Source organism: Ornithorhynchus anatinus, chromosome 7 (genome assembly GCF_004115215.2).
Source record: "Ornithorhynchus anatinus isolate Pmale09 chromosome 7, mOrnAna1.pri.v4, whole genome shotgun sequence".
NCBI classification, from domain to species: Eukaryota; Metazoa; Chordata; class Mammalia; order Monotremata; family Ornithorhynchidae; genus Ornithorhynchus; species Ornithorhynchus anatinus.
In genome coordinates, this window is record NC_041734.1 from 41,614,065 (window position 1) to 41,636,589 (window position 22,525).

The 22,525-nt window shown below is 51.9% G+C and overlaps 2 protein-coding genes and 1 non-coding gene across 3 annotated transcripts; 1 reads left to right on the forward strand and 2 right to left on the reverse strand.

The window, feature by feature from the left end:
* The first annotated feature begins 4,311 nt into the window (after nt 1–4,311).
* On the forward strand, nt 4,312–4,413 carry TRNAY-GUA. The gene is made up of 2 exons: nt 4,312–4,348; nt 4,378–4,413. It is a non-coding gene; the product is annotated as a tRNA-Tyr (tRNA).
* Nucleotides 4,414–5,253: 840 nt separating this feature from the next.
* LOC100083504 (keratin-associated protein 10-4) lies at nt 5,254–13,190 on the reverse strand. Its single transcript, XM_029068828.2, has 4 exons — nt 11,804–13,190; nt 7,382–7,950; nt 7,105–7,289; nt 5,254–5,275 (listed from the first exon to the last, which is right to left on the reverse strand). The coding sequence occupies exons 1-4, from the start codon at nt 13,188–13,190 to the stop codon at nt 5,254–5,256; spliced, it is 2,163 nt and encodes a 720-aa protein (XP_028924661.2).
* A 6,055-nt stretch (nt 13,191–19,245) lies between these two features.
* On the reverse strand, nt 19,246–19,725 carry LOC120638515 (keratin-associated protein 10-9-like). Its single transcript, XM_039912730.1, has one exon. The coding sequence runs from the start codon at nt 19,723–19,725 to the stop codon at nt 19,246–19,248; it is 480 nt and encodes a 159-aa protein (XP_039768664.1).
* Nucleotides 19,726–22,525: the final 2,800 nt, after the last annotated feature.

Sequence of the window (22,525 nt, forward strand, 5' to 3'; positions counted from 1 at the left end):
CTTGCTGCTCTACCTTTGACCAGGGCATATAATAATGTTGGCATCTGTTAAGCGCTTACTATGTGCAGAGCACGGTTCTAAGCGCTGGGTAGACACAAGGGAATCAGGTTGTCCCACGTGGGGCTCACAGTCTTAATGCCCATTTTACAGATGAGGGAACTGAGGCACAGAGAAGTGAAGTGACTTGCCCAAAGTCACACAGCTGACAAGTGGCAATCCTTGGGAGAGGCAAAGATGTAGACAAATCTCCCATCAAATGTAATAATAATAATTAGGGTATTTGCTAAGCATTTACTATGTGCCAAGCACTGTTCTAAGTAATAATAATAATGATGCTGCTGGTATTTGTTAAGCGCTCACTATGTGCGGAGCACTGTTCTAAGCGCTGGGGAAGATACAGGGTCATCAGGTTGTCCCACATGAGGCTCACAGTTAATCCCCATTTTACAGATGAGGTAACTGAGACACAGAGAAGTGAAATGACTCGCCCACAGTCACGCAGCTGACAGGTGGCAGAGCCGGGAGTCGGACCCATGACCTCTGACTCCGAAGCCCGGGCTCTTTCCACCGAGCCACGCTGCTGGTAATCATGTCGTCCCACATGGGGCTCACAGTCTTAATCCCCATTTTACAGACGAGGTAACTGAGCCCCAGAGAAGTTAAGTGCCTTGCCCAAGGTCACACAGCTGATAAGTCGCGGAGCCGGGATTAGAACCCACGTCCTCTGGCTTCCAAGCCCGTGCTCTTTCCACTAAGCCACGCTGCTTCCGAGGTGAGCAGAAATTGGCAGCCAGGCCAACCAGTAGTGTTTCTGGTGTCCCTGCTAATCCGGCTTTAAATGGACAGGGGCAAAGAGAAGAATTCCTAATCCTCCCCAGTCGCCTCAATCTCAAAAGAGCTCCGGGGGGCACAGTCGTCTGATGTGTCCCAGGTATTTTTGAGCTCTAGTTTAACACCGTAGGGCAAAGACCTGTGACAGCCGGGATGATTAGTTTTTTGCCACTAGTATTCCTGAACAAGCCCCCTCCTGATACTCTGTGGCGAGATCTATATATTAGCATGTCTAGCTCAGAATGAGAAAGAAGAGGGAACTACCAGTCATAATAATTATCATTTAATAATAATTTTGGTATTTGTTAAGCGCTTACTAGGTGCAGAGCACTGTTCTAAGCGCTGGGGTAGATACAGGTTCATCAGGTTGTCCCATGTGAGGTTCCCACTCTTCATCCCCATTTTACAGATGAGGGAACTGAGGCACAGAGAAATAAAGTGACTTGCCCACAGTCACACAGCTGACGGGGGTAGAGCCGGGATTCGAACCCATGACCCCGGCTCCCCAGCCCGTGCTCTTTCCAGTGAGCCACGCTGCTTCTCGGTCCTCACGCATCAGTCTCCCGAATATCCTCTTTAACTCAATCCCTCCCGTGGGATAGTTTCTGAACTTGTAGGACAGAATGCAGTTCTCTGGTTAGTTAGGCTTGTGGACAGTCTGAGATATAGAACCTGGCCAGGGGTTAGGTGGCATGAAAATCCATCTTTCAGGTGCCAGGTGACATTGAGTTTATTAGATGGACCCGAAAAGTGGCCTGGGACTGGAAATAGGGCGGTGAAGGCCACAAGATGCAGAAGAGCGGGACTTGGCCCGGATGGAAATAGCCAATGGAAAGATGAGGTGAGGAGCTTCTCGAGGATCGTCTCTTCCGCAGCACTGGGGAGATATCGGGATGGGAGCCGGCAACACCCTTTCAGTAGCCAAGATGAATATGGTCTGATTGGATGACTCGAGGGTGGGGATCGTGGACCAGATAGGTCACGATGAGCGTCTTCAGTCCCCATCCCGTCTAAACTGTGCATCAGTTTGGTGGTTGGAGGGAACTCATTTAGCAGCAAGCGGGGCCGGGACCAGCCGGTTGGCAGAGGAGAGAAATGCAGGAGACTGGCGGGCAGCAGGAGGTGACTCTCAGCAGACGGGCACGCACACGACGGGCCGACAGGTGAGGGTTGTGCCGCGGGATGACTGGCGGGGGCTGGACCCGCAGCCAACTGAGCTGCAGCAACTGTCCTGCCCGATGGGTCCTTAGCAAACTAGTCTCGTACCACAGAAAACAATCAACGGGCTCAATAACAGGACCCAGAATGGACTGAGTCACTGTGCTTGGCTCCAGGCAGGGCATTTGGGGAGCGAGTCACCCCACCGATGATGAGGCACCAGCTCCCTTGCCTGTAGGTGAGGGTTGCCCTCAGTGCCCTCCCCCTGGGAGGTGAATCTCGTTTTCACTTTCCGATGCGTAATAGTGACATGTTCCCTTTGTCCCCATGGCTCTCCGAAGACATCCGGGGCGAGCGGTTCCTTTCGTGAGCCCCGTGCGCCACTGAGCCCTAATGTTTCCACACTGAGCTACAGCCCAGAACGCTTTTCCACTGGCCACCCTTGACCTCTCCCAGCGTACTCTGGAATTAGTCACCGGTATCCTGAACAAGCCGTCTACCGACGCTCCGTGGCCAAGTTCCTCTACTGACCTGTCTTTTCAGAGGGTAATTCTGAACCAGAGGGTAATGAACCCAGAGGGTAATTTTCCAGACGTCACGTATCATTCTCCCAAATTCCTTCTCTGACCCAAACTCTCCCTGTGAAGTAGATGCCGGAACCGAAGGCAAAAAAGGGGTTCTACAGTTAGCTGGTCTTGAGGCACTCTGGAGCTAGAGGACATGATAATATCTTGGGTGGAATGAAAATCCATTTTTAAGGTGCCAGATAGCAAACGGTTTATTCGGTGGACCTGAAAAGTTGCTTGAGACTTGGAAGAGTTGGAAGACTTGGAAGTCTTGGAAGACTTGGAAGTTGGAAGACTCGGAAGACTTGGAACAGAACCACCGTTGCTGTTGAGGGGTGGCCAGCCTGAGAAGAGCAGGACCTATTCTTAGGCGAAATGGCTTATGGACTGTAATAAGGTCCAGAGGAAGACGGTCTATGGAGCTGCTTGGTGATCTTTAATCCCACTGGTTCGGGAAGATTCCCGGTTGGAACCAGACTCCCCCATTCCGCAGCCAAAACAGATGTGGTCTGGATGGATGACAAGGATCGTGGACCAGGCGCATCACGATGAGCACCTCGGTCCTCATCTTGCAGTGAGCTGCGCGTCCATGTGCTGGTCAGAGGATACACGTTCAACAGCAAGGAGGGCTGGGACAAGCAGGTCGGCAGAGGAGAGATGGGCAGGAGCCTGGCGGGCAGCAGGAGGTGGGGCAACGGGCCACGGGCTTACAGCAGACGGGCACGCACGCCACGGGCCGGCAGGAGAGGGTTGTGCAGCGGGAGGACTGGCAGGGGCCGGACCCGCAGCAGACCGAGCCGCGGCAACCGTCCCGGCCGCAGGCCGCCTGGCAGCAGGAGGCCGAGCCGCAGCCGGCCCCGCAGGGCGCACCGCAGGCCGGGCGGCAGAGCAGAGCCACGCGGGAGGCTGGGCGGCAGCACGGGGTGGGGCAGCACGTGGGTTCGCAGCAGACGGGAACGCAGCACACGGGCTCGCAGCACACGGGCACGCAGCAGGACGGCTGGCAGCAGTTGTCGGCCATGGTGTCGGTCGTTGGAGTTTCAGGTGGGTTACTGACTGAGATGATGCCTTCTCTCACTCTGGGGCCTCTTTATACCCCTCCGGAGGATGTGTTGCGTCACAGGCCGAGCCTCTTTCCTTATTGTTGTTTAGACCAGTTGCCCCGCTACCATATCATTATCCTGATAGAAAAGTAGCACGGCCTAGTGGAAAGAGCGTGGGTCTGGGAGTCAGAGGACCTCGGTTTCTAATCTTACCTCTGCCACTTGCTTGCTGTGTGACCTTGGGCAAGTCGCTTAACTTCTCCGTGCCTCCTATCCCTCCTCTGCAAAATGAGAATTCCGTATTTTTTCGGCTCTTCTGCTTAGACTCGAAGCTTCTGCTCAGACATGATGATCTTGTATTTACTCTGGCGCTTGGCACGCAGGAAGCGCTTAAACCAGTACTAGTTTTACTATCATTATTCTGATTTTTACTAATAGTGATACAATATTATTATTACAGAAGTGGGGTTTACCACGAGGCAGCGTTCAGACTGTCCCAACCATCTGGATGATGGGAGAAAAGCCGGTCCTTTTTGAGCGCTCTGGCCTCCGAAAGCATAGATGATCGATCAGTCGATGGTATTTATTGGAAGACGCAATCTCTGTCCACAGGGAGTCTACAGGGAAGACCAATGAAAATGAATTACCAATAGGGGAAATAATGGGCTATAAGTTTATGTACATAAGTGCTGTGAGATAGGGGCGAGTGGCTTCCCTCCATAGCTCAGCTGGTAGAGCGGAGGACTGTAGCCCGCTTCCCTTGCTTAGGGCGCAGAGTTATCCTTAGGTCGCTGGTTCGATTCCTGCTCGAGGGAGTGTTGATCTTTTCCAGGGCTTAGAACAGTGCTTTGCACATAGTAAGCGCTTAACAAATGCCATTATTATTATTATATTAGTGCTTAAGGCATACATAGCCAATGCATAGGTGTCTCAGAGGGGAGAACAAGTAGAGAAAATGAGGGTTTAGTCAGAAAAGGCCTCCGGGATGAGATATGATTTTAGGAGGGTTGATTTTAGAAGGGATTTTTAGGAGGGACCGCCTTGGATATGAAGTGGGAGGGAGGGCTGGGCCAGAGGGAGGACCGGCACCAGAACTGTTGTGATTTTTGTCCCGACAGGATGTCACGCCCTTTCTCTAAGGTGCAGTGTGAAAATAAGGCAATCTCACTTCCTGGAGGATTCAGAGTCAAGCCACATTGAGCGTTGAGTGGGTGTGCTTGCGTGCGGGTGTAGGTGTGTGTCACTGTGTTATAGAGACAAAAAATAGGTAGGGTTTTTTTTTCCCAAAACTATTTTTAAGGAGTGGAAAAAGAATGGTTATTCACTCAGATCTTAATTACCCAATACCAGCACCCAAGGAACTGATAGAATTTAACACCAGTTGCAATCCAACATACACTGGCCAAATCTCTGAGAACTACTGTAGGACCCTGAGAATCAAAGAGGCAGCATGGCCTAGTGGAAAGAGCAAAGGCCTGGGAGACTGGGGACCTGGATTCTAATTCCAGCTCCACCACTCACCTGCTGGGTGGCTTTGGGCAAGTCACTTAATTTCTCTGTGTCTGTAAAAATGGAGATTCAATACCAGTATTCCCACTAAGAGATTGTTCCAGACAAGTATCACATCTTGTTGTTTGGTGGGATATCCTGTCAGGTTACTTGACCGGAGCCTGAAGGCTGATGTTTAAAAGATGCCCGATGTTTAAAAGATAAAGACGATAGACTCTCTGAGTGGAACAAAATTGTCCACATCACGTGTCAGGTTTGAGTATGGGATCATTGTTTAAAGCATGGGATGACCGAAAAGGGCAAACCATCTCTGCTCCATGTGGGGATAGGGACTGTGCCTAACCTGTTTGATTTGTGTCTACCCCGGCACTTAGAACAGTGCTTAACACGTAGTAAGTTCCTAACAAATACCGTTAAAGGAAAAAAAAGAAACACTTCTCCATGCTCAGTCGTTGGATTCAGATTAGATTGAGCCACTGTTTGGCTTCCTTAGGGCATTTGGACTGTGGTATTTGTTAAGCGCTTACTAGGTGCCAAGCACTGTACAGAGCGCTGGAGTAGATGCGAGGTAATTGGGTTGGGCACAGCCCCTGTCCCACATAGCAGTCGAATCTTAATCCCCATTTTACAGATGAGGTAACTGAGGCACACAGAGAAGTGAAGTGACTTGCCCAAGGTCACAGCGGGCAAGTGGCCGAGCTGAGATTAGAACCCAGATCCTTCTGACTCCCAGGCCCATGCTCTATCCACTAGGCTACACCGCTTCTGATTCGGATTTATTCTATTTCTATTCATTCATTCTCTTTATTGCTATTGCTATTGTTTTTGTCTGTCTCCCCCGATTAGACCGTAAGCCCGTCAGTGGGCAGGGACTGTCTCTATCTGTTGCCGATTTGTACATTCCGAGCGCTTAGTACAGTGCTCTGCGCATAGTAAGCGCTCAATAAATACTATCGAATGAATTTGGATTGAGACCCTTGTGATGAGTGATCTGGCTCCTGTGCAGGTCTCTGGGGTTGTCTCGAAGGTGCTGGTTCTTGGAACTGAACTTGCTTTTCTTCTCCCGATGCCTAACGGTGACCCGTTCTCTTTAGCAAAGATCCCGCTGTCCCTTTTCTGGGACGGGGCTCCGTGTTGTCTGTCTCGGGGATCCTGGCTAATCGCTAAGTAAAGGCTGTGAACGTGAGATCTTAAAGTGTTCTACACATAGCAAGCACTTAAAACTTCCCATCCATTCACTGAATACGCTTAGAATCTTCTCATACCCCGAGGAGTCCCAGACGTATCCGCTGTCCGAGCCGCCGGCTACTTCCCCCTCTCTACAGATTGTGCAGCCCTGCTGCTGACGTGCGCATCTCAGCTGTGTTCAAACTGCAGAAATGTCTCTGTGTCACATTTACTGAATGAACAGACGAGCAGAATTCCAGGTCTTCAAGTGGAAAGAAGTAAAGGAGAGAAATCTCGATCCCTTGTCGTGACCCAGCGTCTTCAAAGAGTTCCGAGGCAGGAAATTGCTTTAATGCGCCCGGGTACAAACTGAGACCTATCACAGCCCAATAAGACCTTCCGCTGGCCACACCAAGGGTGCTTAAGCGTTGACCACCAGGACCCCGGACAAGACCCCCACAGACACTACGTAAGGTCTCTCTGTTGACCTGTCTTTTCTTGATTGAGCAGGATGAGGAATCTTTCGGACCCCACTGATCCCCTCTTTGAACCAGGCCCCTCCCCAAGGAGTAGGTGCCGAAACTGGTGGCAAGAAAGCAGTTCTGTGGTTAGCCAGTCTTGTAGACGTTTTGGGCTAGAGGAAATGGCCGTGTCCTGTGTGGAATGAGAAGCCGGTTGCCAGGGAATGAACAGTTTATTAGATGGAATTGAAAGGTGGCTCGTGACATGGAAAAGAGAGGGATCCAGAGGGGTGGCAAGTCCCCGAAGAGCAGAACTGGTCTGGGGTGAAAAGGTCATTGGGAAAACTAGGTGAGGAGCTGATTAAGGACCTTCCCTCCAAGAAGGTCAAGGAGATCCCTGGTTGGGAACCAAAATAGCCCATTCGGTAGCTGAGGCAGATGTGGTCTGGATGGATGGCCCGTTGGTGAGGATCGTGGACCAGGCGCGTCGCGATGAGCACCTCGGTCCCCATCTTGTGTGAACTCCGCGTCGACATGCCGGTCGGAGGGAACACCTTCAACAGCAAGCGGGGCTGGGACCAGCAGGTCGGCAGAGGAGAGAAGGGCAGGAGACTGGTGGACAGCAGGAGGTGGGGCAACAGGGCACCGGCTTACAGCACGTGGGCACGCACACTATGGGCCGGCAGGAGAGGGCTGTGCAGCGGGCCGGGCTGCAGCAGGAGGACTGGCGGGGGCCGCACCCGCAACAAACCGAGCCGCAGCAACTGTCCCGGCCACAGGCCGGCTGGCAGCAGGAGGCCTGGCAGGGACAGTCTCCGCAGCAAGAGGCCGAGCCGCAGCCGGCCCCGCAGGACGCACCGCAGGCCGGGCGGCAGAGCAGAGCCACGCGGGAGGCTGGGCGGCAGCACGGGGTGGGGCAGCACGTGGGTTCGCAACAGACGGGCACGCAGCACACGGGCTCGCAGCACACGGGCTTGCAGCACACGGGCTTGCAGCACACGGGCTTGCAGCACACGGGTTTGCAGCACACGGGCTTGCAGCACACGGGCTTGCAGCACACGGGCACACAGCAAGACGGCCGGCAGCAGGCGGAGCAGCAGTTGTCGGCCATGGTGTCGGCGGTTGGAGTTTCAGGTGGGTTACTGACTGACTGAGATGTCGACTTCTCTCGCTCCGGTGCTCTTATACTCCTCTGGAGGTTGTGCTGCATCACGGCTAAAGGCCTTTTCCTTATTTTTGTTTAGACCAGTCGCTCTGCTACCAACTCATTAGACTGTAGTGGAGTTCCCCTCGAGACAGTCCTCAGACTGCCCAAATATTTGGGAGATCTCTCCGCTCAAACTGCCGCTTCGCTGTTCCAATTCATCACTTCCTGCCTTGACTATTGCATCAGGTTCTGCGCTGACCTCCCCTCTTCCTGTCTCTTCCTTCTCTCGTCGATACTTCACTCCTTTATCTGGCTCATTTTCCTGAAAATCCATTCAGCCTCAAAAAATCTCCAGTAGTTGCCCATCCACCTTCCCATCAAATAGAAATTGTTTACCGTGGATTTTAAGATACTCTATCCACTCTCCCCCTTCTACCTTAATTCACCGATCGCCTACTACGCACAATCCGCACACCTTGCTCGCCTTACAGCAACCTACTCAGTGAACCTCGATCTCCTCCATCTCACTCCTGACCTCTTACCCACGTTCTCCCTCAGGCCTGGAACTCCCTCCCACTTCATACCCAACCGAGTATCACTCTTCTCACCTTCAAAACTACATAAAGTCACATTTCCTCCAAGAGTTCTTCTCCAACATAGCCCTCATTTTTTCGTTTTGTTTTTAATGGTATTTGTTAAATGCTTTCTAAGTGCCAGGACCGTACTAAATGTCGGGGTAGATAGAAGCTAGATTAGGTAGAGCACAGTCCGTGTTCCACATGGGCTCACAGTATTAATCCCCATTTTACTGATGAGGTAACTGAGGCAGAGAGAAGTTATGTGATTTTCCCCCAGGTCACACAGCAGACAAGTGGCGGAGCTGGGGCTAGAACCCAGGTTTTTCTGATTTCCAGGCCTACGCTCCATCCACCTTGTTTCCCTATACACCCTCATTTCCCCTACACACCCTCCCCTCTGCAGCACCTGTACACTTGGCTGTGAACCCTTTAAGCAGTTTGATTCTCATACCAGTCCCACAACACTTAGGTAAATGCCTTTATACTCTACTATTTTCCAGTGTCTGTGATTTATTTACTTTCCTATCTCCACTTGTAGATTGTAATCTCCTTGTGGACAGGGATGGTTTCTACGAATTTTATTGTGTTGTCCTTAATATAATGTTCTGCACACAGTGAATGAATGAATCCTGGCTGCTTTTGAAGGTCACTGTCCTCCAGAAATAGGAGAATTCTCCTAGCTACAGGTACTTGAGTGGACGTCACTTTCATCCGAAAGGAGGAGGAACCCAGTGGGTTAAGGAGCAGTTATCAAAATATGGGAGAATCATTTCATGGGGTACTTAGGGACAGCACATTTTTGGCTTGAATCTGTCCGTATGAGTGTGTGAGTCATTGTGTGGTGTGTGTCTCTGTGAAAGAGAAGGTGTGCAAGTATGTTTATTTGCCTCCTGAAACATTTTCAGGGAGTGAAAAAAGTAATGTGAGTGCTTGGGATCTTGGTTATCCAGTTTCAGCATACGAGTGCCTGACCAAATTTGGTACATGTTGCACCAAAGCAAGCGCTGGCCACACATCTGATGCGACTAATGGTTTTTCCCAGCCTACACATTTCATTCCTCTAGTGCTAACCATCTCACTGTGCCTCGATCTCACCCATACTGCCACCGACCCCTCGCCTATCCTGCCCTGCCCTGGACTTGGAGCGCCCTCCCTCTTCAAATCCTATAGACAATTACTCACCCCCTCTTCAAAGTCTTATTGAAGATACATCTCCTCCAGGAGGCCTTCCCTGACTCAGCCCCTTTTCTTCCCCTCTTCACCCCCTCCTTTCTGTGCCTCCTTGACTTGCTCCCTTTGTTGTTTATTCCCTCCGAACTCCACAGCACTTGTGTACTTATCTGTAATTTCTTTGTATTAATGCCTGTCTCCCCTCACTCTAGACTATAAGCTCAGCGTGGGCGGGAATGTGTCTGTTCAACGTTGTATTGTGCTCTCCAAATGGCTTAGTACAGTGTTCTGCCCGTAGTAAGGGCTCACAGGAAGTGAGTGAATATTGAATGAATGAAAAGTCCAGTACCACAGTGTGGGGACCAAATCTCCGGACTCAGTAATCATAATCAGAGCCGCCGTGTTTTGGTTCCCAGTGGGTATCTGTTTTGTGTGTCGTCCCTCGTGCCTAGAAACCAGAATCCGGAACCAGTCTGCTCTGGTTGTCCCAAATGTGTCACCTCTGGGAGATGAACTGCTTTTCACCTCCTGATCCACCACAATGTCACATCCCCTTTGTCCAAGGCTCCTACGGTTCTTCTGGGCTGCAACCTTCTGTGTTGTTTGACTCGGGGCCCGTGAGCCAATGCAGCAGGCCAATCGCTGGGTGAGGGTTGTGGAGGTGAGCGCCTTGAGGACATCGATCGTGTTCACCTACTCTGCTCTCCCAAGTGCTTAATACACTACTCAGACCACAGAAAGCATTCAATTCCTACCATCGATCGGGCGATAGATAGAATGTATGTGGGATTTTCTTGCTCCCTTGTGAGGTTCGGAGATCTCCGCTGTCCTGGCTGCAACCTGCTTCACCCAATCTGAAGAGTTTGCTGCCTGACGGTTGACTCGGAGGGCTCCTCAGGAGGGGTCAAACTGCAGGAAAAGTCCTCTTTCAACCCTCCTCAGTGATCTGGCATCAGGAGTCAGTATTTCTGATACACCTGCTAGCCTGGCCTCCAGAGATACACAGCCAACCAGAAGAAATCCCGATCCCTTCCATGGTCCCAGGTCCCCAAAGGCCTCCGGGATGGGCCATTCCTTTATTTCACCGCAGATATTACTGTCCTGCAGTACTGTCAGCGGTACCGCTTCGGGCCACAGACCAGGAACCCGTCCTCTATGTCGTTTCTGAACTTGCCCAGGTTGTTTTGCCATCAGCCACCAGTATCCTCCACAGGTTCTTCACGGATACACCGTCGCAAGTCCCTGTCTATGCATCTTGTCCTAAACGATCAGGAGGAGGAATCTTCGCGATACCCCATAGCCATCTTTCGAGCTCCCTCTTTGAGTAAATGCCTTCCCCGAGAAATAGACGCTGAACGTGGGGCAAGGAACCAGTTCACTGCCCTGGAGGTCAGAGGACCTGGGTTCTAATCCTGGCTCTGCCACTTGTCTGCTGTGTGACCTTGGGCAAGTCCCTTAACTTCTCTGGGCCTCAGTTCCCTCATCTGCAAAAATGGGATTCAATACCCGTTGTCCCTCCTACTTAGACTGTGAGTCTCACATGGGACCCCCTTAGTTTGTGTCTACCCTAGACCTTAGCACAGTGCTTGGCGCATAGTGAGCATTTAACAAATACCAGAATTTTTATCACTATTATTATTAGCGGCAATAATTATTAGGTAGCCTTTCGGATATCCTAGGTTAAGAGACGTAGCCACAGCCATGCCTTGGGTGGAATGAGAAGCTATTATTCAGGTGTCAGGAAAAATGGTTTATTAATGTAATTGAAAAATGTCCTGTGACATGAGGGAGAGCAGAGACAGGAGAGGAGATGAGTTTCTGAAGAGCAGGCCCTGGTCCAGGGTGAAATGGCTGCCAGGAAGACCAGGTGAGAAGTTGCTTGGGGACCTCCCGTCCCACAGCATCAGGGAGGTCCCTGGTTGGGAACCAGAATTGCCCATTCAGTAGCTGGGACAAGTGTAGCCTGAATGGATGGTCCTTTAGAGAGGATCATGGCCCCAGAGTGTTGCGACGAGCATCTCGGTCCGCATCTTATGGTGAGCTGTGCGTCGTTGGGCTGGTCAGAGGGAACTCATTTAACAGCAGGCGGGACTGGGACAAGCGGGTCGGCAGAGGAGAGAAGGGCAGGAGGCTGATGGGCAGCAGGAGGTGGGGCAACGGGCCACGGGCTTACAGCAGACGGGCACGCACGCGACGGGCCGGCAGGAGAGGGTTGTGCAGCGGGAGGACTGGCAGGGGCCGGACCCGCAGCAGACTGAGCCGCAGCAACCGTCCCGGCCGCAGGCCGGCTGGCAGGAGGAGGCCTGGCAGGGGCCGTCTCCGCAGCAAGAGGCCGAGCCGCAGCCGGTCCCGCAGGACGCACCGCAGGCCGGGCGGCAGAGCAGAGCCACGCGGGAGGCTGGGCGGCAGCACGAGGTGGAGCAGCAAGTGGGTTTGCAGCAGACGGGTGTGCAGCACACGGGCTTGCAGCACACGGACTTGCAGCACACGGACTCGCAGCACATGGGCTCGCAGCACACGGACTTGCAGCACACGGGCTTACAGCACACGGACTCGCAGCACATGGGCTTGCAGCACACGGACTCGCAGCACACGGGCTTACAGCACATGGACTCACAGCACACGGGCTTGCAGCACACGGGCTTGCAGCACACGGACTTGCAGCACACGGGCTTGCAGCACACGGACTCGCAGCACATGGGCTCGCAGCACACGGACTCGCAGCACACGGGCTTGCAGCACACGGGCTTGCAGCACATGGACTCGCAGCACATGGGCTTGCAGCACACGGGCTTGCAGCACACGGACTCACAGCACATGGGCTTGCAGCACACGGGCTTGCAGCACACAGACTTGCAGCACACGGGCTTGCAGCACACGGACTCACAGCACATGGGCTTGCAGCACACGGGCTTGCAGCACACAGACTTGCAGCACACGGGCTTGCAGCACACGGACTCACAGCACACAGACTTGCAGCACACGGGCTTGCAGCACATGGGCTCGCAGCACATGGGCTTGCAGCACACGGACTCGCAGCACACGGGCTTACAGCACATGGACTCACAGCACACGGGCTTGCAGCACACGGACTCGCAGCACACGGGCTTGCAGCACACGGGCTTGCAGCACATGGACTCGCAGCACATGGGCTTGCAGCACACGGGCTTGCAGCACACGGACTCACAGCACATGGGCTTGCAGCACACGGGCTTGCAGCACACAGACTTGCAGCACACGGGCTTGCAGCACACGGACTCACAGCACACGGGCTTGCAGCACACAGGCTTGCAGCACACAGGCTTGCAGCACACAGACTTGCAGCACACAGGCTTGCAGCACACAGACTTGCAGCACACGGGCTTGCAGCACATGGGCTCGCAGCACATGGGCTTGCAGCACACGGACTCACAGCACATGGGCTTGCAGCACACGGGCTTGCAGCACACGGGTTCGCAGCACACGGGCTTGCAGCACACGGGCTTGCAGCACACGGGTTCGCAGCACACGGGCACACAGCAAGATGGCTGGCAGCAGGGGGAACAGCAGTTGTCGGCCATGGTGTAGTTGGTTGGAGTTTCAGGTGGGTTACTGACTGACTGAGATGTCGACTTCTCTCACTCCGGTGCTCTTATACTCCTCTGGAGGATGTGTTGTGTCATGATCCGAGCCATTTTCCTCATTACTGTTTAGACAAGTTGCTCTGCTATCATCTCATTACCTTCATATGATGAGTGTTGTACTCATCCTTGCCAACTGTTTGGATGACTGGTGCTTCTACGGTCCTTTTCGAGGGCGCTGACCTCCGAAAAGGGGAGGCTTCTTTTCTTAGATACGGGAACCAGAACTTGACATCACTTTTGCTCAGCAGAAGGAGGAACCCAAGCAGTTAAAGAAAAACCGTCAAAATAAGGCAGTCTCGCTTTCCGGGGCAGAGAGATAATTCATGGTGGGCATTAATAGTTTGTGTGTGTGTGTGTGTGTGTGTGTGTGTGTGTGTGTGTGTGTGTGATAGAGAACTAGAATAAGAGATAGAGAATGTGATCTTTCCCTCCTTAAGCCTTTTCAGAGAGTGGAAACTCCATGTCGACTGCTTGAGGTCTTGATGCACCCAGGTCAACATTCAAGAACCTGATTTAATTTAGAGAATGCTCCACTCCAGCTTATCCTGTCTATACCACAGACACTAATGGACCTTTAAGGATCCTTGTCAGGCTAGTAGAGTGAGGATAAAATCTCCATGCTTATTAAATCAGTCAGTAAAAGGTATTTATTGAGTGCGTACGGAGCACTGTACCAAGCACTGGGGAGTGTATAATACAGCAGAGTTGGTAGACACATTCCCTGCCCACAATGAGCTTATAGTCTAGAATAGTAGACATTAGTTGGGCTTATTTTGGACTGAGCCTCTGTGGTTTGGCTACCGGCAAGTTTGGTTTATGTGTTGACCCCCGTGATGAGAGACCCGGCTCCTGGGCTTGTCTGTTGGGTGGCTCTGAACGTAATGTTTTGGAAGATGAGCCTGTTTTTCACCTCCCGATGGTCCCTTTAACTGAATTCTTTGTGTTTGTTTCCAGTTGCAGGGCTCTATTTTGTCTGACTCAGGGATTCTGGTCCATGAGGTGGTGTGGTAGGTTAATCTCTTGGGAAAGGTTATCGTAAGATCTATTAGGGCTGGGATCAGGTGGCCCTACCCTATTGAGATCCCCCCAGTGGGTTTATAGTTTGCTAATCGGAGACTCCCGTGACCAGTGAAAGGCTTCGGGAAAATATTTGGCATTCAGATTCTTCCAATTCAGACATTATTTTATGATCTGACCGTTTTCTGATTATTTTCCCCAGCCGGTAGTAATAGTTATTTATTAAGCACTTACAGACACTGTACCAAGCGCTGGGAGAGAATACATACATGGGTATTAGGCATGATCCCTGCCTCTTGGGGGGGGGGGTTCATAATATAAGACAGACAGGTTCTGATTGATTGGCAGATTGTCTTGTTGAGTCCCTGCCATGCCTAGGGAATATCTGATCGATGGAAAAATCTGCCTGTAGGCTCCTTAACACCAGTTCCACAATTCCCTTTGGTTGAGCAGCAGAGATCCAGCAACAGAGGTAGGGGAGGTGGAGATGCCTATTTCAGACTTATTTCACCCCCTTTCTCATGTCCTCTCCTATCCACTCTCATAGAGTGTCCTCACAAGCCACCAGCCCTTCTCCCTCCCTCAAACACAAAACTGTGAGCCCCATGTGGGACAGGGACTGTGTCCAACCCAATTATCTTGTGTCTACCCCAGTGCTCAATTCGGTGTCCGGCACACAGTAAAAGCTTAGCAAAAACCATTAGCAACAACAACGTATCAAAATCTTACAATTAGCCTAACTTCTTTGTACACAGAACCTAATAATAATAATAACGTTTGTGGTGTTTGTTAAGTGCTTACAATGGGCCAGGCACTCTACTACGTGCAGGAGGAGAATACAGGCAAATGATGTTAGACACAGTCCCTGTCCCACATGGGGCTCACCGTCTTAATCCCCATTTTTCAGATGAGGGAACCGAGGCACAGAAAAGTTAAGTGACTTGCCCAAGGTCACACAGCAGAGAAATGGTAGAGCCGGAATTAGAATCCATGACTTGTTGACTCCCAGAACTCTGCCCTGTCCACTGTATCTTGCTTTTCTTGGTTGCGGGGTGAGTCTGAACAAAGTCACCCTCACTGGGGACTCAGGCTCCCGACTCCAGAAAGGTTAGAGGTAGCTAAATAGTCACCAGAGAGGAGCCCAAAGAGTGTTTTTAGAAATAATAATAATAATGATAAACACTTACTATATGCCAAGCACTGCTGTAAACCCTGGGGTAGATACAAGTTAGTCAGGTTGGACACAATCTCTGTCCCACATGGGCCTTAATCCTCATTTTATAGATGAGGTAATTCATTCAATTGTATTTATTGAGCGCTTATTATGTGCAGAGCACTGTACTAAGCACTTGGAATGTACAATTTGGCAACAGATAGAGACAATCCCTGCCCAATGACGGGCTCACAGTCTAAATGGGGGAGACAAACAGCAAAGCAAAACAGAACAAAACATCAAAATAAATAGAATCATGGAGATACGCACCTCATTAACAAAATAAATAGGGTAATAAATAATATATATAAATATGCACGGTGCTGAGGGGAGGGGAAGGGGGAAGAGCAGAGGGCAGGAGGGTGGAGAAGGGAAGAGAGGAAGGGCAGAGGGAAAGAGGGGCTCAGTCTGGGAAGGCCTCCTGGAGGAGGTGTGCTCTCAGGAGGGCTCTGAAGAGGGGAAGAGAATTAGTTTGGCAGAGGTGAGGAGGGAGGACATTCCGGGACAGTGGGAGGGCGTGGGCCGCGGTGGTCGGCGGGACAGACGCGAACGGGGGACCGTGAGGAGGTGAGCGGCAGAGGAGCGGAGCGTGCGGGGTGGGCGGTAGAAAGAGAGAAGGGAGGTGAGGTAGGAGGGGGCAAGATGAGGGAGAGCTTTGAAGCCCAGAGTGAGGAGTTTGTGTTTCGTGTGAAGGTTGATAGGCAACCGCTGGAGGTTTTTGAGGAGGGGAGTGACATGCCCAGAGCGTTTCTGTAGGAAGATGATCCGGGCAGCGGAATGAAGAATAGACTGGAGTGAGGAGAGACGGGAGGAAGGGACATCGGAGAGGAGGCTGACACGATAATCCAGTCAGTATATTGTGAGAGCTTGTACCAGCACGGTAGCAGTTTGGATGGAGAGGAAAGGGCGGATCGTGGCGATACCGTGAAGGTGAGACCGGCAGGCGTTGGTGACGGATAGGATGTGTGGGGCGAACGAGAGCGCAGAGTCAAGGATGACACCGAGGTTGCGGGCCTCTGAGACGAGAAGGATGGTCGTACCGTCCACGGTGACGGGGAAGTCGGGGAGAGGACGGGGTTTGGGAGGGAAGATAAGGAGCTCGGTTTTGGACATGTTGAGTTTTAGGTGGCGGGCAGACATCCGGGTGGAGACGTCCCGGAGGCGGGAGGAGATACGATCCTGGAGGGAGGGGCAGAGAACAGGGGAGGAGATGTAGATTTAGGTGTCATCTGCGTAGAGAGGATAGTTGAAGCCGTGGAAGCAAAGGAGTTCACCGAGGGAGTGAGTGTAGATGGAGAACAGAAGAGGGCCAAGAACTGACCCTCGAGGAACCCCAACAGTTAGTGGCTGAAAGGGGGAGGAGGAGCCTGCGAAAAAGTCCGAGAATGAACGGCCAGAAGGATAAGAGAAGAACCAGGAGAGGTAACTGAGGTCCAGAGGTTGTCACTTGAGCAAGGTCACAGAGCAGACATGTGGCAGAGCTGGGATTAGAACCCGGGTCCTTCTGACTCCCGGGCCCATGCTCTGTCCACTAAGCCATGCTACTTTTCCAAAGAGGGGACCCACCCCTACCCTCCACCAGCCCCGGTTTGAAGTACACTTCCCATAAATCCCCTGTAAAATCCAGGGTGGGCTGACTGGTGGCAGCTGTGACTTTCGTACTTGCTTGGGGCAGGGCAGCAAGATATGGGGAGGTGAGTCTTCCGGATCCCAGATTCCAGCTCAAGGAAAATTGTGGATGAACGGGTGACACTTGGTCCTGTGGAAATCGGGGTAACTGGGCAATCTTTGGGGAGGGGACCCTGTGGCAGAGGTAGCCTGACCCCCACCCCACTCCCTCGTTTCCAGCAACGCTGGAATGGAGTTTTAGTAGACTCGAGAAAGGCGGCAGTAGCTTTGTCGAGCCTCCGCTAAAACCACATTCAGGGAATTTGCCAGACCGGAGAATCTCCAGCCATATAGAGACCTTTTGTTGCCCTCTCCCAAGGGCTTAGCCAGTTCTCTGCCCACACTGAAAGCTCAATAAATACCACTGATTGATTGAATGTGCTTGGGATTTCCCAGAAAGCCTTGTATGCCCTGGGGTATCCATTATACCAGCCATGGGCTAGCTCACCGTTTCTACGGAGCCTGCGGACAAGCACATCTCATCTGCATCCAGCTGAGAGAATGATCAGGCAGAGGGTGAGGGACAATAATTATAATGTTGGTATTTGTTAAGCGCTTACTATGTGCAGAGCACCGTTCTAAGCGCTGGGGTAGATACAGGCTGATCAGGTTGCCCCACGTGAGGCTCACAGACTTAATCCCCATTTTCCAGATGAGGGAACTGAGGCCCAGAGAAGTGAAGTGACTTGCCCACAGTCACACAGCTGACGAGTGTCAGAGCCGGGATACGAACCCATGACCTCTGGCTCCCAAGCCCGGGCTCTTTCCACTGAGCCACGCTGCTTCTCTAACCGGCACTGTTTCTGATGCCCTTCCTAGTCTGGTCTCCAAACGGAGAGAGGCAATCTGAATCGATCGGTGGTATTTATTAAGCACTTACTATGTGCAGAACGCTGTACTGAGCCCTTGAGAGAGGACAATAAAAGAGAGATGGTAGGCACGTCCTCTGTCCGCAGCAAGCTTACAATTTAGAGAAAGAAGTCCTGAACCCCTCCCCAAGGTCCCAGACTCCCCAGATAGCTCTAGGGGAAGCGTTTTCTTTAATGTGCCCCACGCGCTGCTGAGCTTTAACGTTACCCCACCGGCCCACGGTCCAGGAGCACCTTCCGCCGGCCATTTCTGAGCTCTCCCAAGGTGCTTTGTCTTCGGTCTCAGAATCCTGACGAGGCCCCTGCAGATGCCCAGTTGCGAGGTTCCTTGTGGCCGAGTCTTCCTGAATGAATAGGGAGAGGAATCTTCCAGACCGCACACATCGGTCAGGGAACACGCCGTTTGCCCCAGGCCTTCTCCGTGAGGTACCTAACGTAAAGGCAGGGAAGAACTCGAGAAGTTCTTCATGAGAAGCAACACGGCCTCATGGATAGAGCACGGGAGTCGGAAGGACCTGGGTTCTAGTCCCGACCCCGCCGCTTGTCTTGCTGTGTGACCTTGGGTAAGTCACTTCTGTACTTTCCAAACGATTAGTACAGTGCTCTGCACACAGTAAGCGCTCAATAATATGATTGAATGAATGAATGTCGGTGCCTCAGTTACCTCATCTGTAAAATGGGGATTAAGACCGTCAGACCCACGTGGGACACGGATTGGGTCCGACCCAATTATCTTGTATCTGAACTAGCACTAAAAAAGGTGCCTGGCATATAGTAAGCTCTTAGCAAATACCATAAAAAATTTAAAAAAGTTCTCCGGTTAGCTCCCTTTGAGGACATTCCGGGTTAGAGGACGTGACTATGGATTGAGTGAAATGACAAGCTTTTTTCAGGTGTCAGATGCCAAAGAGTTTATTAGGTGAAACTGTAAGATGGTTTGTCATGGGAGAGATGGTGGTGCCTGGAGGGGAGGGAAGTTTCTGAAGAGCAGGATTTGGTGAAAAGGCCAACGTGAAGACAAAATGAGGACCTGAGTGGAGACATTTGCTCCCACTGGGTTGGGAGAGCCCTTGGTTGGGACTCAGAATCTCCCGTTCAGTAGCCAAGACAGGTGTGGCCTGGAAGGATGGCACGTTGGTAAGGATCCTGGCCCAAATATTTAGCAATAAGCATCTCAGCCCCCATCCCGGGTCAACTGTCGATGTGCTGGTCGGAGGGAACGGGTTCAACAGCAAGCTGGGCTGGGACAAGCAGGTCGGCAGAGGAGGGAAGGGCAGGAGCCTGGCGGGCAGCAGGAGGTGGGGCAACGGGCCACGGGCTTACAGCAGACGGGCACGCACGCGACGGGCCGGCAGGAGAGGGTTGTGCAGCGGGAGGACTGGCAGGAGCCGGACCCGCAGCACACCGAGCCGCAGCAACCGTCCCGGCCGCAGGCCGGCTGGCAGCAGGAGGCCGAGCCGCAGCCGGCCCCGCAGGGCGCACCGCAGGCCGGGCGGCAGAGCAGAGCCACGCGGGAGGCTGGGCGGCAGCACGGGGTGGGGCAGCAAGTGGGTGTGCAGCAGACGGGAGTGCAGCACACTGGTTTGCAGCACACGGGCGTGCAGCACACGGGCTTGCAGCACACGGGCACGCAGCGCACGGGCTTGCAGCACACGGGCACGCAGCAAGACGGCCGGCAGCAAGGGGAGCAGCAGTCGTCGGCCATGGTGTCGGCGGTTGGGGTTTCAGGTGGGTTACTGACTGACCGAGATGGCGCCTTCTCTCACTCTGGGGCCTTTTATGCTCCTCTGGAGGATGCGTTGTGTCACGGGCTGAGCCCTTTTCCTTATTACTGTTTAGACCAACTTCCCTGATACCATCTCATTAGGCTGTAATGGAGTTTACTGTGAGGGAGCATACAGACGTGCCCAACCAATTGGATGCTTGGAGTTACCCTTGGTCCTCGCAGAGGGTTCTGCCCTACACACACAACAGGTTTCTTCAGTTGGCTGTAGGCACACAACCTGTCATCGTATTTTTTTTGACAGGATGGTGAACCTAAGGGGGTAAAGTGGTGCTTCCAAAATAAGGCAGTCTCATTTCCCTTAGGATTGAGGGATAATCCATGTGGGGCTTTAAATGTCTTTCTGTGTGTGAGGGTGTTTATGTATATGTGTGTGCGTACACCTACGTGTTCGTGTTTATATTTGAAAGAATATACCTTTGAGTGTCTCTTCCGCCTTAATTTTTCTCGGAAGTGGAAATCGTATGGTGATTGCTTGAGATTCTGGTAATACAATACTAACTTGGATGTTCTCCTGTCGCCTCGAGATTAACATGTCCGAAACAGGACTCCTATCATCCCGCCCAAACCCTGTCCTCTCCTTGACTTTCCCTTCTCCGTAGACGGCGACCCCGTCCTTCCTCTCTCACAGGCCCGTAACCTTGGCATTATCCCTGACTCCGCTCTCTCATTCAACCCACGTAATCCATCACTGACTTCTGTCGGTTCCATCTTCACAACATCGCTAAAATCCACCCTCTCCTCTCCACCCAAACTGCTACCGTGTTTATACAGTCGCTCACCCTATCCCACCCGGATTGCTGCATCAGACTCCTTGCTGACTCCCAGCTTACTGTCTCTCCCCTCTCCAGTCCATACTTGACTCCGCTGCCTGGATCATCTCCTTCGAAAACTTTCTGGTCATATCTCCCCGCTCCTCAAAAAGCTCCGGGGGTTGCCCATCCACCTCTGCATCAAACAAAAGCTCCTCACCACTGGCTTTAAAGCTCTCCATCACCTTGCCCCCTCCTATCTCCTCTCACTACTCTCCCAACCCAGCCTGCACACTTCGCTCCTCTTAGTGCTAACCTCTCACTGTGCCTCCATCTCATCTATCTCTCCGCCAACCCCTGGCCCACATCCTGCCTCTGGTCTGGACCCCCCTCCCTCCTCAAATCTGACAATTACTCTCCCCACCTTCAAAAACCTTATTGAAAGGCACGTCTCCAAAAGGCCTTCCCTAAGCCCCCTTTCCTTTTCTACCACTCCCTTCTTCCCCCCTCCCAGCCCCACAACATTCATGTACATCTCTGTAATTTATTGATTTATATTGATGTCTATCTGCTCCCCACCCCAGACTGTAAGCTCATTACGGGCAGGGAATGTGTCCTTTTTTTCATCTTATACTCTCCCAAGTGCTTCGTACAGTGCTCGGCACCTAGTAAGCGCTCAGTAAATATGATGAAATGAATGAATGAACCTCAAGAACCTGATTGAATTTAGGCCACGCCGCCCTGAGAATGCGTTGCCCTGACCGTACGCTGGCCAAACTTTGTTAAGATGAATGCACTTTCAGGGTCTCTAAAAGGTTACTCCGGTACTATTGGATCAAAGTCCCCAGGCTCAGTAGTGGGACACAGATTGGGTGGACCCACACTGTTTTGATTCCCAACAGGGTATTTGTTCGTGTGTCATCTCCCGTCATAAGGGACGTGGCTTCCACAACAGTCTGTTGGGGTTGTCCCTAATTTTCTGCCTATGGGAGTTGAGCCTATTTTTCTCCTTGTGAGGCATAACAGAGACATGGTACTTTTGGCAGAGGCCCCCGTGGGTCTTTCCAAATAAAGGGGACTGTGCTGTTTGACTCAGGGATCCCGGACCCCAAACCAGTATGGCTGGATAATCATTTGGGAAAGGTTGTCATTGTAAACTCCTCCAAGGCCGGATTGTATGTTTGTATTTGATTGCTCTCCCACGTGTGCTTAGGAGTGGGCTCTGCACACAGCACTTAATAAATGCCATTAATTGATCAATTGATTGGTTGAATAATCGTGGGGATTTTTCCCACATCCTCGAGAACCTGGAGGTATCTATGTTCCCGGCCACTAGGAGCTCTACCTTCCCTGACGAGGATGCAGCCCCGCTGTTGATTTTGAAAAGACCTCGGGAAGGGCGAAAAAGCAGGTAAATCTCTCTACCAAATGACTCAAGTGAACAGACATGGCGAGCCAAGCAACCAGTGGTGTTTCTGATTCCGCCAGCCCGCCTTTCCTCTATAGAGACAAAGATGAGACCAAGTCTTGATCTTTCTCCTCGGGCCTGTGTTTTCAAATAGCTCCAGGCTGGATGATTCCTTCCAGTTATCCCATTTTGCTCTGCCCTATTGAGCCCCAAGTTTCTACAGTGGATCACCATCCAGTAATGTCTTCTACAGGCCATTCCTGAACTCATCCTAAGTTGTTTGGCATTGGCTACCGGTAACCCTAACAAGCCTTAATAATAATAATAATAATTATAATAATCAGAAGGATTAAAACAGGCTCACCTCCCAAAGGCAGAAAATTAGGGAAAATCCCAAATTGTGGAAGTCACGTCCCTTATGACGGGGGCTGAAACATGAAAAAAATACCCTGTTAGGAATCAAAAGAGTGCAGGTCCACTCAATCTGAGTCCAACTACTGAGGCTGGGGACTTTGATTCCATGGTATTAGGCTAACTTTCTAGAGACCCTCAAGGTGCATCT

Coding starts and splice junctions, on each gene's coding strand:
- LOC100083504 (XM_029068828.2), bottom strand. CDS start 13,190: ATGGCCGACAACTGCTGTTCCCCCTGCTGCCAGCCATCTTGCTGTGTG. Junction 7,290..7,381: donor TGCCCACGTGCTGTAAGCCG/GTGCCCTGTTGC, acceptor TTGCTGTTGAAG/GTGTTCCCTCCGACCGGCAT. Junction 5,276..7,104: donor TTGACCTTCTTGGAGGGAAG/GTCCTTAATCAG, acceptor TTTAAACATCAG/CCTTCAGGCTCCGGTCAAGT.
- LOC120638515 (XM_039912730.1), bottom strand. CDS start 19,725: ATGGCCGACGACTGCTGCTCCCCTTGCTGCCGGCCGTCTTGCTGCGTG.